General features: G+C 37.3%; 1 protein-coding gene across 10 annotated transcripts in view; it reads right to left on the bottom strand.

Annotated features, from left to right (window-relative positions):
- Positions 1 to 8,095: 8,095 nt before the first annotated feature.
- mark3a (MAP/microtubule affinity-regulating kinase 3a) overlaps positions 8,096 to 17,411 on the bottom strand; it is an 88,116-nt gene continuing 78,800 nt past the window's right edge. For 2 of the 10 annotated variants that reach the window (XM_068224928.2, XM_073919333.1), the window contains 4 exons: positions 15,260 to 15,369; positions 11,746 to 11,802; positions 11,057 to 11,101; positions 8,096 to 9,227 (listed from right to left, as the gene is read on the bottom strand). In XM_068224928.2, coding sequence (XP_068081029.1) covers positions 11,747 to 11,802; positions 15,260 to 15,369 — 166 coding nt within the window. In that variant the 3' untranslated portion in view covers positions 8,096 to 9,227; positions 11,057 to 11,101; position 11,746. 10 annotated transcript variants of the gene reach the window in all.

Genomic DNA, 17,411 nt, shown 5'->3' with positions numbered 1-17,411 from the left:
ACGACCGAATTATCAAATAATACCTGGCGTGAGTATAACCGCATTCACCATCGGGAGGCGCTATAATCTCTCTCGTAGGAGAATTTTGCTTCCACCATCCAAAATAAACAAAGTTATCCAACATGTGCGCCCGATAGCTTTGCTCTTCCGCTACGTGAGCAAACCTGCGGTGCGTGAAGTGTCCATCATTACACACTTCATTTTAGTGGCTGAATGAGTGCATCATCCAGGCAATTAAAGGGCATTAATTATTTTTAGAGTTTTCAGAGTGAACATATTACTTGCACTATTTATACAACAAAATGTCGTAGAATAGTGTATAAGTATGCGATTTGGGACGCAGCTTTTGTTTTGCTTTTCAAATGATTCGTTTCACTGTTTGTCGTTCACAGTTCAATGTCAAAGATTCTGTGCAAGAGAACTGCCGATTTTCATAGTTCAATTCCAGTCAGTGTTTCCTGTTATGGATACAAGGGAAAAGAAAGAAGAAAACAGGAGGGTCACGATGAGTCCGAGTCTTGTTTCTCCAAACAAATCAAAAGAACTCTCCTACCAGTCTGGTGGCTTAAAGACACAGTCTAACAGGTGAGTCGGTTCTGTGGGTGGCTCGCCGTGATGTAAGTTTCTCCTCGAGTCCAGCGTGAATCAGTCTCGTCACAGATGCTTTGACTCACACAAAAAACCCAGCCAAAGTGAAAAGGTGTATTTTCATCAATAAAATTCTCTTCAGATCCGTGTCAGTATCTGCTTACAAGCTACACCACATCTGCTTCTCGCTTAGATATCATTCCAACGGCGATTTCTTGAATGTGGTGAGCCTCTTGATTTCTCTCTGTTGCTGTCTCGTCTCTCTCTCGATCATCTTTCTGCATCATTTAATCTTCTTAACCGTAACTTGTCAACTGTAACTTTCTCAACTGTAGCTTTTCCAATCATAACTTCCACTATTGACCAAATATGGTGCGTCGGTGTAGTCTCGCTAGCTCTCCCGTTGACTCTTAAAGGGCCCATGACTTTAATACAGAATGATTAAATGGCTCATTTTCCTTGCTTTCTTTGTCTTTTTTCACATCACTTCTATTTTTTCAACTAGGTTATCTGGGTTACATTCTCCCCGCCTGGAATCTATGCAGGTACAGAAGGTACAGAACATTTTCTGTCTAAAAGAGAGGCTTCTCCGGGGCAATTAGACTCCTTTAAAGATGCAGTGAACGCTGTACATGGACCTTGTAGTAAGGATTGTATAACCAGAGAAAGGGGATTTCCCAATTGAGAGTACTGTAGCCTTTGTGGTGGCTTACGGTGTCTTTGAGAACGTCTCAACTTATTTCTTTCAACCTGGTCGATCACTGCCTAGCCACTGTGAAGATTTCTCTGATCAGCTTCAATATCTATTTCACTCGATATTTCCAGCTCATCTCTCTGTTCCAATAGTTCTGGATCATTTACTACAGGTAAGTTTCTCAACATATCTGTTCCAACAAAATCTATTATAGTTGTTCTCTCTTTCAGGTTCACTCATTGGGCAGTCTTCATCTTCAGGTAAGTAAGGCAAGTTCTTTTGTGGTATCTCCATTGCAGGACAGTCAGTGATTTTACTTTTCACAACTCTTGTTTTACTAGAAAGTTCTGCCATCAGCCTGTCTCTTGAAGGCTCCACATGTCTTGGATTGAAGAGGATTCTGCTGTCTATTTTTGGTAAGTGTCTACGTGAGTAGTGGTCCATTGAATCATCTTCAGAGTCAGAAATCTCAGTGATACTTTCAGGTTCTCTTGCACCAGTGTTTGCTCGAGTTCTAGGTCTGCAGGGTGGTTTTGATTTTACTGGCTCAGGCATGCTTTCCTGTAAGAATCCACAGGGCAGCACTAAGTCTCGATGCAGTGTGCGAAGTGGACTATCCCTGCCTTCTGGACGAGCAGTATAAAAAGGTAAGTCTCCCACCTTCTTTAGCACAACATAGATTTCTTTCTCTTACTTATAAGCCAATTTATGCTTTCCTCTTAGCTTGACATTTCGTACCAGAACACGACCTCCAACCTCAAGGAATGAGTTGACCGCTCGCTCATCAAATCCTTTCTTGTTTCTTAATGCTAATTTTGTGGCATTCTCAGTAGCTATCCCATAGCTTTCTTCTAAGCGATCTTTCAGATTTCTCACATAAATGGAATGAGATGGGGATGACTCAGCAGCAGGTAAACCAAATACTATGTCTACTGGTAGCAGAGGCTGTCTCCCAAACATCAGCTCGTAAGGTGAGAATCCTGTTGTGTCATTCATTCATTCATTTTCTTGTTGGCTTAGTAATCTGGGGTCGCCACAGCGGAATGAAGCTTCCAGCAGCGGATGACCTTCCAGCCACAACCCATCTCTGGGAAACATCCACACACACAGGCACGTGCACACATAGGGCTCAACCTGTGCAGTGCACATGCCCTTTTTAGTCTTGGATAGAATGTGCCCTTCCAAAATGATCAAAAGGGCCCCCGCGCGACAACACAGCTGATCAGAACGCGCGTGACACCCCCCCCCCCCCCCCCCCCTTTTAAAAATTTGATCCTGTACATGCCCTTTGGACGGTCTCTGCACGGGCCTGCACACACACATTCGCACAGACACTCATACACTACGGACAATTTAGCCTACCCAACTTACCTGTACCGCATGTCCCGGAAGAAACCCATGCAAAGGCAGGGAGAACATGCAAACTCCACACAGAAATGCCAACTGAGCCGAGGTTCGAACCAGAGACCTTCTTGCTGTGAGGCGACAGCACTACCTACTGCGCTACTGCTTCACCCTCTGTTGTGTCATTACGAGTGCAATTGTGAGCATGGACTAATGCTTTAACAAAGTCTTTCCAACAGGTCTTTTGTTTATCCTCCAAGGTCCCTAACATTTGAAGCAATGTTCTGTTAAAACATTCTACGGAGTTGCCTCTGGGATGGTAAGGTGTAGTTCTTACTTTTCTTATTCCTGCTATGCCACAAAGTTCTTTAATTAATCTTGACTCAAAGTCGGGTCCCTGATCAATGAGGATTCTTTCAGGAAACCCAAAATTGACACAAAAGTTGTCCCACAAGCATTTAGCTACAGTTTCAGCTTTCTGGTTCCTGGTAACAGCATACTTGGTGAAATAATCAGTAATCACAAGGGTATCTTTAGTGTTACTTTGATCAGGCTCCAGTGACAAGTAGTCTATGCAGACTAGTTCAAGGGGTCTGCTGGTTGTGATGTTCACCAGGGGTGCAGCTCTTTCAGGAGGGGTCTTTCGTTTTACACATCGCTCACAGGTCTTTAATTTTTTTTTCAACAGATATTGCCATCTTTGGCCAGTTTCTCTCTGTTGCTCTCTCTCTCTCGATCATCTCTCTGCATCATTTAATATCCTCAACCATAACTTTTCAACTGTAACTTTCTCAACTGTAGCTTTTTTCAATCATAACATCCTCTATTGACCAAATATGGTATGTTGGTGTAGTTTTGCTCGCTTTCCTGTTGACTCTTAAAGGGCCCATGACATTAATACAGATTGATTAAATGTCTAATTTTCCTTGCTTTCTTTTACTTTTTTCACATCACTTCTACTTTTCATTAATAACCTAGGTTAATTGGGTTACATTAGTCTCCAGGAATGTGAACATATTTAAGAATGAGAAAATTACATCTGGTGAATTACTGTAAACATGTTTTTTTCCCAAATATTTGTGAGATGTACATAAATAAAGAGTAAAATGTAAGACAATAACATTTAAGGTGAATTACCTGGAAAATGTTTTACTACATATGCTCTGTATACTTATGAGAAGAGATATTGCCAATTTCAGCTTTGTATGTACTATATAGTTAGAGGTACAGTATAGTAGCTTTGTTCCCTGTAGTAGTCTTTTTCGTTACTGTGCGTCTTGGTTCTGTGAATGTAATTTTCCCATGATCCCTAAAACTTCATGCATGAAACCTAAAACCAACTTGACCAAGCTGCATATGCTAGAGTGTAATTGTCAAAATTAGATCTAGGCTGTTTCTCAATATGCATTCTTCAGCGGTCTTTCGTCCTTGTGAAACGTCATCATCAGCTGCCTAAGTTCAGTTCCAATACTCAAGACCGCAAGTACGGAGGACGCGTGAAACTTCCCGGATGTGTTCTTGATATCGAGGACGCACCGATGCAGACTTGAGCACCGAACTCGCTCTGGAAGTCCCAGAAGTCATTGTGACTGAAGGTGGGAAGCGCAGCATTTTATTTAGATTTATTATTAAAGTTCATAAATATGACTTATTTACCTCAGGAGTTTCCCTAAATGAAACGGTGACAGTATACATTACCATGGACATCTTAAAGAATAAACACATTAAGGGTGTTTGTTTGCTGAAATTCGCATTAAAATCTGTTTTATTTATGTTGTGCAACATATATTTATAATGTTTTTATGCAAAGTATATATTTTGAAAAGGGGAAAAACAATAAATCATTGTATGAATGCTGTAATGTTTAAATAATTTACCATTTAAAACACGTGAAGGTCATGTGACCATCAGGAAAAACGCAGCATCTCAATTCTCAAAGGACGCGTTCTCTGCCCTCGCGGTCTCCTGAGTTCGTTCTTCCGAGGACACCTGGCAAGACCGGTCTCCACAAGAACACAAGTCCGTTCTCTGCGTTCTTGGAATTGAGAAACAGTGCTAGTTTCCATTAAAACTATGAAAACCAAACACAAGTTTATTTTAGTATAAATAACAAGGGTGTGAACCTACACCTATCTCACAGTTTGGTTCGGTTACAATTCTAATGCCATCGATTTGGTTCAATACGATATCTCACATATGATAACACAATAATTCTTGTATTAAAATGTATAATTTATAAATATCTTTAACTATTATTTGTAATAAGCAGTCAGATAAATGAACTGTACCTTTAATGTTACCTGCTCAAAGAAGAAGTATTTTTGAAAGTATCAAACAAAACTCAAGGACTTGCATAGAATAACATGAGCATTTATAGCAAATAAACTAATGTAAATATTATCTCTCTTGCTTTTTGAGCATTGTTAAGCAAGGTCTTAAATGAATATGATTGGTTACATGCTCATCAGAAAAGGCTGCGATTAGATCTAACAGTCATTCTGATGTTAAAAGGCACACCGATCAGCTGATCCATTATAGATGGCGACACAGTGCAGAAAACTCACTCAGCCGAACATTCTTGTAAAAGCCAAGAGAGGAGATAAAACGTTACCTCATAAACACACACGCAGGTCAAAGAGTCCACTCAGATAGAGAAACAGAGCTGATTGCTGTTTTTACTGCTTTATCCTAAAATGTTGATTGTTAAATGTACAGTTTATTCTGATCTATTAATGTTGTAATTGTTATAAATTAATAATATGATGTGAATTATATGATATATTGAATAATAATGTGATAAATTGAACAATAATATGATATATTGAATAATATATTATTTATATTTTTATTTAATTATTATACGTATATACATCCTTTTTACAAGTACTACTACTACTACTGCTACTACTACTGTTTACTGTGTTTTTATCAAATAAGTATGTTATTTTAATTTTATGAAAACTTTATAACTGCTTTGGCAATACATTTGTAACATTGTGTCATGCCAACAAAGCAATTATTGAATTCAATTGAGAGAGAGAGAGAGAGAGAGAGAGATTGTGAGAGAGAGAGAGAGAGAGAGAGAGAGAGAGAGAGAGAGAGAGAGAGAGAGAGAGAGAGGTTGCTAAGGTGTTCTGAGTGGTTGCTGTGCAGTTGCCAATATAAATGACCATGTTTCTAGAATAAATCAGCATATTGTTAGCATGGTTTTAGTATGAACTAGCATGTCACTAGCATGTTTCTAGTATAAACTAGCATGTCGTTAGAATGAATTTAGTATGAATTAGTATGTTGCTAGTATGATTAGTAGGTTTTGTTAGTATGTGTGAATTGGTATGTTGTTAGTATGTCCAGTGTAAAGTCAATGGCAGTTTTTTTTTTATTATGGAAGTGTATGGGACAGTTGCTAGGGTGCTGTAAGTGGTTGCTAGGGTGTGTCTAGTAAGTTAAAATGTCATTAATGATTGGCAGATAGGTAGTCTAAAGTTAAATGAGCATAACCTTAAGACTGCATAACAGTTTGTTGGAAAGTTATGATGTCACAAAATTTGGTCCAACGTTAAGTCAATGGGACTTTCCAAATTTTCCAGGTCAGTTTTCGGAAAATCGTAAGTCGGATCAGTTTGAAAAGATATAGCAACCTGAGTCAGACCAGTTTGGAGTAACTGTGCTGCTGCACATCGATGGATTTGCTTTTCAGTGTTTGGACTCTCAGCAGTGAAAATTAAGCCACACTGAACTGAATTAAAGTGAACCTAAACTCTGAAAACTGAACTGACACAGTTTCAATTTACTATAATCTTCTATGTTAAACTGCTTTGACACTTTGATCTACATTGTAAAAGTGCCAGAAATAAAGATTTGGCAAATTTAATCCAATTCTGCAGTCAAAGTCTGATTCCAAAACAATTCTTTATCTACATTTTTTTTCTATTTTATCTGCTGTATATTTACATCTTTACATTTTAATTAAACGTTTGATATCTTCAAAGTAGGTACGTGCCATAGGCAGATTAAAAAAACACGTTGTATTACTTCATAAAATACTAGTAAGAATCAGAAGCTCCATACTGACCATATTTGGTAGTCGTGAATAACTATGAGCCCTGTTTTGATACAGCTCTCAGTACTTTCTCCCACACTCAGTACTCCAAGAGAGACTCACCAGAGCCTCCCAGTTGACCTAATTATTCATTAATTTTCCTTCAGCCTAGTCCTGTACTTATCAGGGGTTTCCTAAGTGGAATGAACAACCAACTATATGTTTTATGCAGCGAATGCCTTTCCAGTCACAACCCAGTACTGGGAAACACTCATACAGTTTTACATTCACATATGCACTCACAGACTACAGCTAATTTAGTTTATTCAATTTATCTATAGTACATGTCTTTGGACTGTGGGGAAAACAGGAACACCAGGAGCAAACCCACGCGAACACAGGGTAAATCAAACCAGCAACCTCCTCTCTTTTTTGAGGTCCGTGCTAACCACTGAGCCACTATGTTACCTTGCCCTAATTAACACAGCCTAAAAAAAGATTTGTATTTCAAAAGTTATGCATTATTTTATGTATATGCTAATGCAAAGAGATGTGCTAGAAAGGCTGTTCCATAGTTTAGGTGCCAGATATGAGAAGTATCTACTGCCTACAATGAATTTCGATATTGTAGAAATTTAATCAATGTAACAGCTGTAACACAGTAGGAGTTCCTTTCAATACTAGTGAGCTAAGCCATTCAAAGCTTTGTAAGATTTGAAAATTTATACAATGTTTAACGGGGAGCTATAGCAATGCTGAAAGTACCACAGTAATACAACCATTGTCTTAGATCTAGAAAGCACTCTAGCAGCTGCATTTTGAACCAGATGAAATTTGTTAGTTAGGCCGACAGGGCAACCACCTATCAATGCATTACAGTAGTCTAACCAAGAGGTCATGAAAGCATGAATAAGACATATAATCTACATATAATTATACATAAATATTTTATACTTAAACACAACCTCTAGTGTATCCTTTAAATTTTGTAATTTATTTATTCGTGAAACTTTTATTTAGCCTTAATCTCAACTTTTTTTGGAATGTGCAGCATATGGCAGCCATCAAAGTGTGTTTATAGTTTCTGAATACAACTAATTTGCGCATTGAAAACTGAAATTCTTTGTACTTTTGTCAATTAAATTAACGTTAAATATAATCAGCAACAAGCATATTCTGCATTATTGCATGTTAATATATATATTAAGGGGTAAGTTACATTTTACATTAAATAAAATGTTCAAGTTGCACAATTTCAAAATAGTCATGTTTTTGCTATAATTTTGATTAAATAAGTTTAGCCGTTTGTTGATAAAAGAATAGATAAATAAACATTCAAAATAATATTCAGACTATTTTCATTGAAAAAGTGTTGTGTGCAATTTTTGTACAATGTGTTAGAAAAAATAATCAAACATGAAGAAGAGTCTGATCAAGTGTTCATTTTATAGCTGTATTATATCTCTGCAATTAACACCGTGACAAGTTACAGATAGTTTATTTAAATCTGTGGTGAGTCTTTAAAGTGAATGATTACAAGACGTCCTCTTGGTTTCCAACAAAACAGTATGAAAATGTGTAATTACCTCAAAGTAAATTATTTACACAACAAAATACAATAAAGTGGGCAATAACATGAAATAAATTATAAAACATCTAAATGTTGCTCTTAACATTCAAGCAGTGAAACTGAACTCAAATCAGTAGCCACTTTCACAGACAAAGCAACCTCAATACAAAGAGGGGCAGAGCAAAAATTAAAAAGAAAGCAACTCAAGGATCAGCTGTACTCTTTACACAAGAGCCATCCAAAACATGTAATACTTAAAACCACCACATAACAGTGGCTATTAAAAAGCTCAAATAAAGCAAAATATCACAAATCCTTAATGATCATTTTCAACTCATCTGTCTGATGGCAATGAGTCTGCTTTTAATGAGTTCATACAATCGTAACACTGAAAGTTTCAAACCTGTTCTTTTTTTATACAGCATTTAACGACTTGCGCGATAACACCATAACTGTATGAACGATGTTAAGAAATTATTGCTTTAAGCAATGTTAAAATATATACAGTTTTTCAAATACATGTAAGTGGTTCATAAAAAAAATGTAAACTGCTACTTTACGATTGTACAGCTTAACTGGTTTGCCTATACTGAACTGAATCATAAATTCCTCTGTGTAGATAAAGATATATTCATAGCTTGAGTTCGCCTGCAATTTTGGAAGCAATGTTTTTAAAAGCGATGGAGTTGCCAGATATCCTCTTAAAACGGACACCATTAAGTGAGAGCCGGGGCAGTTTGCACACCTCCATCTCCCACTGGACAAGGCTGTCGGTGTGAGAGTCGCCATGGGCACACAGAAGCAGAAAGCATTCACGTTGCTGGTAACTGCAGCTGTTGGCATCCAGAACTGTGCGAATCTCATTAATGATGTCTGCTGGTTCCATAGTGCTGGTGGTGTTCATACTCCAGGTGAAACGGAGAGAGCGGGGTTTCCCGTCTTTTCCATCTTTCCCTTCATCTTTCTGCTGATCCCCAGATACATGGCGACTATTAAATGAAGCACAACAGGAATGGGGGGGGAGAGAGAAGGGTTAAGCAATGGATTAAGAAAAGCACGCACGCACACACACACACACACACAAACAGAGAGTTAGTCAGAATTATTAGCCCCCTCTTTTTTATTTTTTCCCCAATTTGTTTAACAGAGATTTTTTAAACATTTCTAAACATAATAGTTTTAATAACTCATTTCTAATAACCGATTTCTTTTATTTTTGTAATGATGACAGAACATAATATGTACTTGATGTTTTTCAAGACTTCTATACAGTGACAATAGAAGTGAAAAGTACAAAAAGTTTTGCTTTTCACATTATTATTAATTTAAAATAAATAAAAACAATGAACTTATAGCTCTTATAGGATAATTAGGCAAGTTATTGTATAAGAATGGTTTGTTCTGTAGGCTAATCAAAAAACATAATTTTTACCTTAAAACGGCTTTTAAATTTTTTTTAAACTGCTTTTACTCTAGCTGAAATAAACCAAATAAGACTTTCTCCAGAAGAAAAAATATTATCAGACATACTGTGAAAATTTTTGCTCTGTTAAACATCATTTGGGAAATATTTAAAAAAGAAAATAAATTCAAACGGGGGCTAATAATTCTGATATATATAATAATATATATAATAATTCTATTAGATGTATATATATATATATATATATATATATATATATATATATATATATATATATATATATATATATATATAAATAAATATATATATATATATATATATATATATATATATATATATATATATATATATATATATATATATATATATATATAGTTGGAGTCAGAATATATATATACGTACACACACAGTTAAAGTTATATTGAGGTTATATCATGGTAGTTAACAGTCAGTGCAGAAGCATGCATTGGTTACAATCCTAATAATTACGCATGAGAATTAATGCTAGTCAAATGCACAGCAGATTGAATCATGCACACAAGCAGCTCATATTTGATTGCAATGTAACAAATTGGGGCTGAGCAATACAGTTAAAAATGTTTTGACTATTCTGATAAAATTTTTAAAACTTTTTTCTATATTTTGCAATTTAAAGTATAACTTATTTGTGTTGCTGACAATGAAGTAATCATTAACAACAAAAGGCTAAATGAAAACAGAATTAAACAGAGTGAAATTAAAGCGCATGGCCTTGAGTCAAAAAAAAAAAAAAAAAAAAAAAAAACTTGCTGGTTGAAAAAAAAATGTAACTAAGTCAATCTGGCAACCTGTGCCTGCTTGTGTTTTGATTCAGGAATGCAATACCAAGTTTAACTACTGGGTGTCAAACTTAAAAACGGCAACTTTTAGGAAGTCTGAATACTGTATGTACTGTACGTATGTATGTATGTATGTATGTATGTATGTATGCATGTATGTATGCATGTATGCATGAATGCATGTATGTGTGTTTAAACCCAATCCAAACATGCATAAACAAACACATACATAAATACATATAGAGAGAGACAAACTTTAAAATGTATTTAACAGAACAATATAAGAACAATAGTAACTTAACTACTCTTACATAAATGTGGGTGTGGAGTAACAGTTTAAGTTTAGGGCTAACAAGGCACATAATTTTTTTTCATATGGACTTTAATATTTTATATCGCCAAGCCCAATGTAAACGGAGGGGAAAACATTACTGGACCATTTAATATTAATAAAGCATACAAATGGCTCCGTACCAAATTAACTAATATACAGTCTCACAACAGGAAAGGCAAACAAAGTCAACAAAACACAAAAAAGAGAAGGAAATAATGGTTTCCAAAGTCACAGTCACCTCACCTTGAGCCCTCAAATCTCCCGCTTCTCTCAAACTCGGTTGAGACTCTGTTATTGTGTATTTGTTGAGAGATTAGAGATCACAATGAAGCAAAAGGACAGAGAGACAAAAAAGGGAAAAGGAAATAATTTTAGTCCTTTTAGAGCAATTCACACTACACACACAATGAGATGGATTAAGAGAGAAAGGGTGACTGCATAAAAAGACAAAAAAAAAAGTAAAGCAAAAACCTAGCATTTTTTATCAGACAAACACAAAAACTGCTTTAACTGGACTTTACAATTGACTCGACACTTGAATATGAATGCTAGACTTCACCATGCACTCATCTGTACTGCCATGCTGCTTCCTTCAAGAACAATATAACATCTAGAAGTTGACTGCCAGAGTGCATCATGAGTAAAAGCCTATTCTGAGCACTGGATGCGAGACATTGGCTGTGACCTGACATCAGACACATAAACAGATATAGAGAACGTGTCTGTACATACATTAATCTGTGCTCTTGGCATGCGAGAGGTGAGTGTTGTAGTGCCTTTATGGATACGTCATAACTTCAGACTGAAATCCACAAACAAAGCAATCGTTCTTTTCCTCTCTCTCCCACAGGCACACAGTCTTTCGCTCTCCATTAAACAAAGTGTGTTGGTTGTAGCTTCATGTTGTTTGTGCATTTTAAATGAGCCCTTACTCTAGACACTCTTCAGCTGTGTATTCCTACAACTGCCTATAGCCAGAGCTGCTGAATCTGGAAGAAAAGAGCAGTTCAAAGCCAAAAAAAAGAAAGGAAGAAATTAAAAATAGTGGACAAACAGCGAGTACAGATGCGTAGGGTTAAAGATAGGGTTCCCACACTTTCAGACCAGTCAATTTGAAGAAAAACTCAGTATTCATGACAAATTCAATAAGGACTTGCTTAAATTGGTGTATGAATCAACCTGTGAGTCTTCATGCAAAATAAAAACCGTTCTTCATTTTTTTAGGCGAAAAAATGCAAAACACACACACACACACACACACACACACACACACACACACACACACACACACACACACACACACACACACACACACACACACACACACACACACACACACACACACACACACACACACACACACACACACACACACACACACACACACACACACACACACACAGGTTGTACAATGAATCTGGACAAGTTAGAGTTGGAGGTTTCATGGTTAAATTTTACTAGCCTTTTGGCCAATCTTTATTGATTGCACAATCATCTATTAAGAGTAGAGTTTGAAGGTTTTATTAGCAGAGTAACAGCACAGTTTTGCTTAACATGTTACAATGCGCACAGCATTATGAGTGACATATCAGACAACAAATAGCTGGTGTGTGTCTCGCTGGCAGATCTGTGACTAAAATAGATCTGCCAACAGACTTTATGATGTATCAAGAGCCACGGTGTCCAGAATAATTTCAGCAACTACCAAGACAGATGAACCACATCCAAAAGGAATAACTGTGGATGTAAGTGAAAGCTGTTTGAAAGAATTGTCCGAATGTGATGTAGACTGCATCTAGAAAACTTAAAAGCAGAGCTTCCCAACTCACTGCAGAATTAAAGGTGCACTTCAACTTTTCTGTTTCCATCAAAACTGTTGGCCACTTTTGCCAATACCAACCTTTGTTTTCAATGGTGCCAGCAGTAAAAATCTTGGGCTTTGGACAAAGTTAAATATACAACTACCCTCCACCTTATTAGGTTCACCTGTCCAATTACTCGTAAACACAAATTTCTAATCAGCCAACCACATGGCGGCAACTCAATGCATTTAGGCATGTAGACATGGTAAAGACAATCTGCTGCACTTCAAACTGAGCATCAGAATGGGGAAGAAGGTGATATAAGTGACTTTGAAAGTGGCATGGTTGCTAGTGCCAGACGGGCTGGTCTGAGTAATTCAGAAAATACTGATCTACTAAAATTGTTATGCACAACCATTTCTAGGGTTTACAGAGAATGGTCCAAAATAGAAAATACCCAGTAAGCGGCAGTTCTGTAGGTGCAAATGCCTTTTTGATGGCAGAGGTCAGAGGAAAATGGCCAGACTGCTTCCAGCTGAAACAAAAGGCAACAGTAGCTCAAATAACCACTTATTTCAGCCCAGCATCTGAGCATTTCAACCGAGAAGAGCATCTCTGAACGCACAACACATTGAACCTTGAGGCGGATGGGCTACAGCAGCAGAAGAAAACATTGGGTGCCACTCCTGTAAGCTAAGAGCAGGAAACTGAGAATACAATTCGCACAGGCTTACCAAATTTGGACAATAGAATATTAGAAAAATGTGGCTGACGGTGGTGGTGTAATAGTGTGGGGGATATTTTCTTGGCACACTTTACCATGTGTACATTAGTACAAATTAATCATCGTGTCAACGCGGCAGCCTACCCAAGTATTATTGCTGACCATTGACCATTGTCCATCTCTTTATGACCACAGAGTACACATTTTCTGATGGCTACTTCCAGCAGGATAACACGCTATGTCATAAAGCACGACTCATCTCAAGTTCATTGCACTCAAAAGGCCTCCACAGTCACCAGATTTTAATCCAATAGAGCACCTAAGGAATGTGGTGGAACAGGAGATTTGCATCATGGACGTCAGCCGAGAACTGCATGATGCTATCATGTCAATAAGGACCAATACTAGTAAGGTGTACCTAATAAAGTGACCAGTGAGTGTATTGTTCTCCGATTAGTCCCCTTTCACTGTCTTCCCACATCTGGGAGAGTTATGGTGTGAAGAAGCCCCAAAGAACCTTGTTTCCTGTGGTGCTGTCTGCTGTGTATCAGGATGGTAATGCACCAATTCACACAGCAAGACTGGTGACAGATTGCTTTGACGAACATGAACGTGTAGTTCACCAATATTCTTGAGCCACTTTGGGGTGTTTTGGATGAGCGAGTCAGGAAATGATTTCCTCCGCCAGCATCACGTGGTGATCCAATCACTATTCTGCAAGAAGAATGGCTCAAAATCCCCATGGCCTCTGTGCAGGACTACAAAGTGCAAGACCCTGACATATTAATGAACTATTGGGCTTTAAAACCAGTTGTTTCCGTATCATTGTAAAACCTCTATGTGCACGCGCCACACACACACACACACACACACACACACACACACACACACACACACACACACACACACACACACACACACACACACACACACACACACACACACACACACACACACACACACACACACAMMAWTTGAGAGCAAAATAATCAGCCATCCTGTGAAATATTTTTTATTTTTCTTCAAATATATTTAGTTGATATTTAGTGGAGCAAGAAAATGTTCACAATATTTCCAATGTTTTTTCCTTCAAAAACCTCTTTGGTGTTTTATTTTAGCTGAAATAACAAGTTTTTTTATTTTTTTATTTTAAAGTCAATATTAATATTAATATAATTATATATACACATACAAAGTTGAAGTCAGAATTATTAGACCCCCTTTGAATTTTTCTTTCCTTTTTAAATATTTCCCAAATGGTGTTTGACAAAGCAAGGAAATTTTCACAGTAGGTCTGATAATATTTTATCTTCTGGTGAAAGTCTTATTTATTTTATTTCGGTTAAAATAAAAGTAGTTTTTATTTAAAATGATTAGCCCATTTAAGCTATATATTTTTTTCGATAGTCTACAGAATAAACCATCGATATACAATAACTTGCCTAATTACCCTAACCTGCCTAGTTAACCTAGTTAAGCCTTTAAGCCTCACTTGTCTAGCTGTATAGAAGTGTCAGCTGTATAGAAGTGTCTTAAAAATATCTAGTAAAATACTATTTACTGTCATCATGGCAAAGATAAAATAAATCTGTTATTAGTGGGAAAAAATAAACAGGGGGCTAATAATTAAACTGTACACACACACACACACACACACACACGCACGCACGCACGCACGCACGCACGCACGCACGCACGCACGCACGCACGCACGCACGCACGCACACACACGCACACACGCACAACCATATATAAATAATTTTGCACATTTACTGTCCTTTTAAAATGTAAAATGTCCTGATATTCCCAGTTTTTCTGTGATTTGTAGGAACCCCATGCTGTGGATTTAGGGCTGAAGCAGGAGGAGAAGAGCAAGGGATGATTAAAAAGAAGACGACGACGACTGGAGCACAAACTTACTAAGGGTCTTTGCCGCAGGGTTGGAGGGGACTGTGAGGGTGGGGGGCACAGAGGGAGCAGCCGGACCTGATTTAACAGCACACTGACGTTTGCTTGGGTCAAGAGTGACCCTGAGGAAGAGGAATACAGAGAAAGAGATACAGGGAAGTAGGAAGGATGGAGAAAGAAAGAAAGAAAAGGAAACACAGAGAAGAGAGGGGTAGATTGAGACAGTTTCCATCATCAATCAAGCATTTGTACTGTAAGAGCTTTATTAGAAGTTTATAATCTAAAGGTCATCATGAGGATGACTCAAAATGGAGTCTACTGTAGCTTACAGTAAGCTTTAAATAAAATCCTCCCACTGAACTTGACCATATGCTCTTAAAGATAAGTGTTCGCAGAGAAACAGCCCTCCAGAAATATAATTACACTTTAAATTGTTCTAAATTTAAAAAAACAAACAAACAAAAAAATAAAGTCCTAACATTTTATAATCCCTCAAAAATCCTGGGAAAATCCATATAAGAAATCAACAGCTCAACTGTTAAGTACCAATGCTCATAATTAACTAGTGGCTTATACCCTGCTTATTATTAAGATCTGCTTGGTTATTAGTGCTTGTAAAGTACATATCATTCATGAACTTATTCTACATCCCTAATCCTACCTAAAACCCAGACCTGATATATAAATAACTGTTAATAAGCCGCAAATAAGGAGTTTAAAGTCATAGTCAATGGTTTATTAATAGTGAGAATTGTATCTTTCTTTTATAAAAAAATATTTTTAAAGTATATATTTAAGATATATAAAAGTATATTTAAATGAGTGCTAATTTGGGGGCGACACGGTGGCTCAGTGGTTAGCACTGTCAATTCACAGCAAGACGGTCACTTGTTTGGGCCCCGGCTGGAACAGTTGTCATTTTTGTATTGAGTTTGCATGTTTTCCCCGTTCATGTGGGTTTCCTTCGGGTGCTCCGGTTTCCCCCACAGTTCAAAGACATGCGCTATAAGTAAATTGAATAAACTAAATTGACATTTGTGAATGTGAAATCCTGCATATGTGAATGTTAAACTGTATGGGTGTTTCCTAATACTGAGTTGCAGCTGGAAGGAAACCCGCTGTGTAAAACACATGCCTCAATAGTTGGTGGTTCATTCTGCTGTAGCAACCCCTGATAAATAAGGGACTAAGCTGAAGGAAAATGAATAATTAAATGAGTGCTAATTTGCAAAAACATTTCAATAACAAAACATTAATATGAAGCCACATTCTTAAATCAACTTTTTACTTTGACCATTATTCTTTGTTCACACCAGATGGGGTACGCGTGGATAAATTGCACTATTCACATGTAAATAAACGCGTGAACTTTTCAGTTTACTTGCTTCATTTACGCGTCAAATTCTCTTCACAACAGACACGGATTCACATGATGGGCAGGGCTTTTGTCTGCCCCGTGACTCTAGCTTCGTTGTTAAATGGCTAACATGAATTTTACTAAGAGAATAGTTATGTTTATGTGCTTTAAAAACAGCGTCGATTTGTTGGGAGCCGTGTCTGAGTCCCCTAAATCCATTCAGAGGTATACCCAGCTCTGTGAGTTCATCAACTCCTACAGAAACTGTACCTGGATGATGAAAGCTTTCAGCGGTGCTTCTGACTAAGCCGAGCCAGTTTAATAAACTGTTGTTAGTGTCGGTAGGAGGATTTTCTCCCGATACACCAACAACAGGTGCTATGTCATAATCACACACCCACAAGAGCAAGCTTCTGATTGGTTAACGCATTGCGAACGTCCACTGAAGTTCAGATTTTCGAACTCGAGCAATTTGTGCGAAACACACGTTAAACGCGTCAATCGCGAAAAATGCTCAACTCGCTAAACTCGTGCCGCAGGATGTCTATTCAGTCTTTGCATTGACTTAACATGTAAATCACTTGCACTTGACGCATCTTCCGCGTCTGGTGTGAACGCAGCATTAAAGTTAAAGGATATTGGTTCTCTTTTTTTAAAATAACATCATTGTTCATAATTCAGAAAAATATGCCATATGGCAAAAAAAATTACATAACCATGCAAATTAAATTCAAATTATGTTCAAACATTCTTCTGTAAAAATAGAATACGGATGCGAATAAAGTTGGATGTTTCAGTTCAGGAGAA

The sequence above is a fragment of the Danio rerio genome, chromosome 13 (assembly GCF_049306965.1).
Source record: "Danio rerio strain Tuebingen ecotype United States chromosome 13, GRCz12tu, whole genome shotgun sequence".
NCBI lineage: Eukaryota > Metazoa > Chordata > Actinopteri > Cypriniformes > Danionidae > Danio > Danio rerio.
Note: the sequence above shows the minus strand (reverse complement) of the source record. Positions and strands in the feature narration are given on the sequence as shown.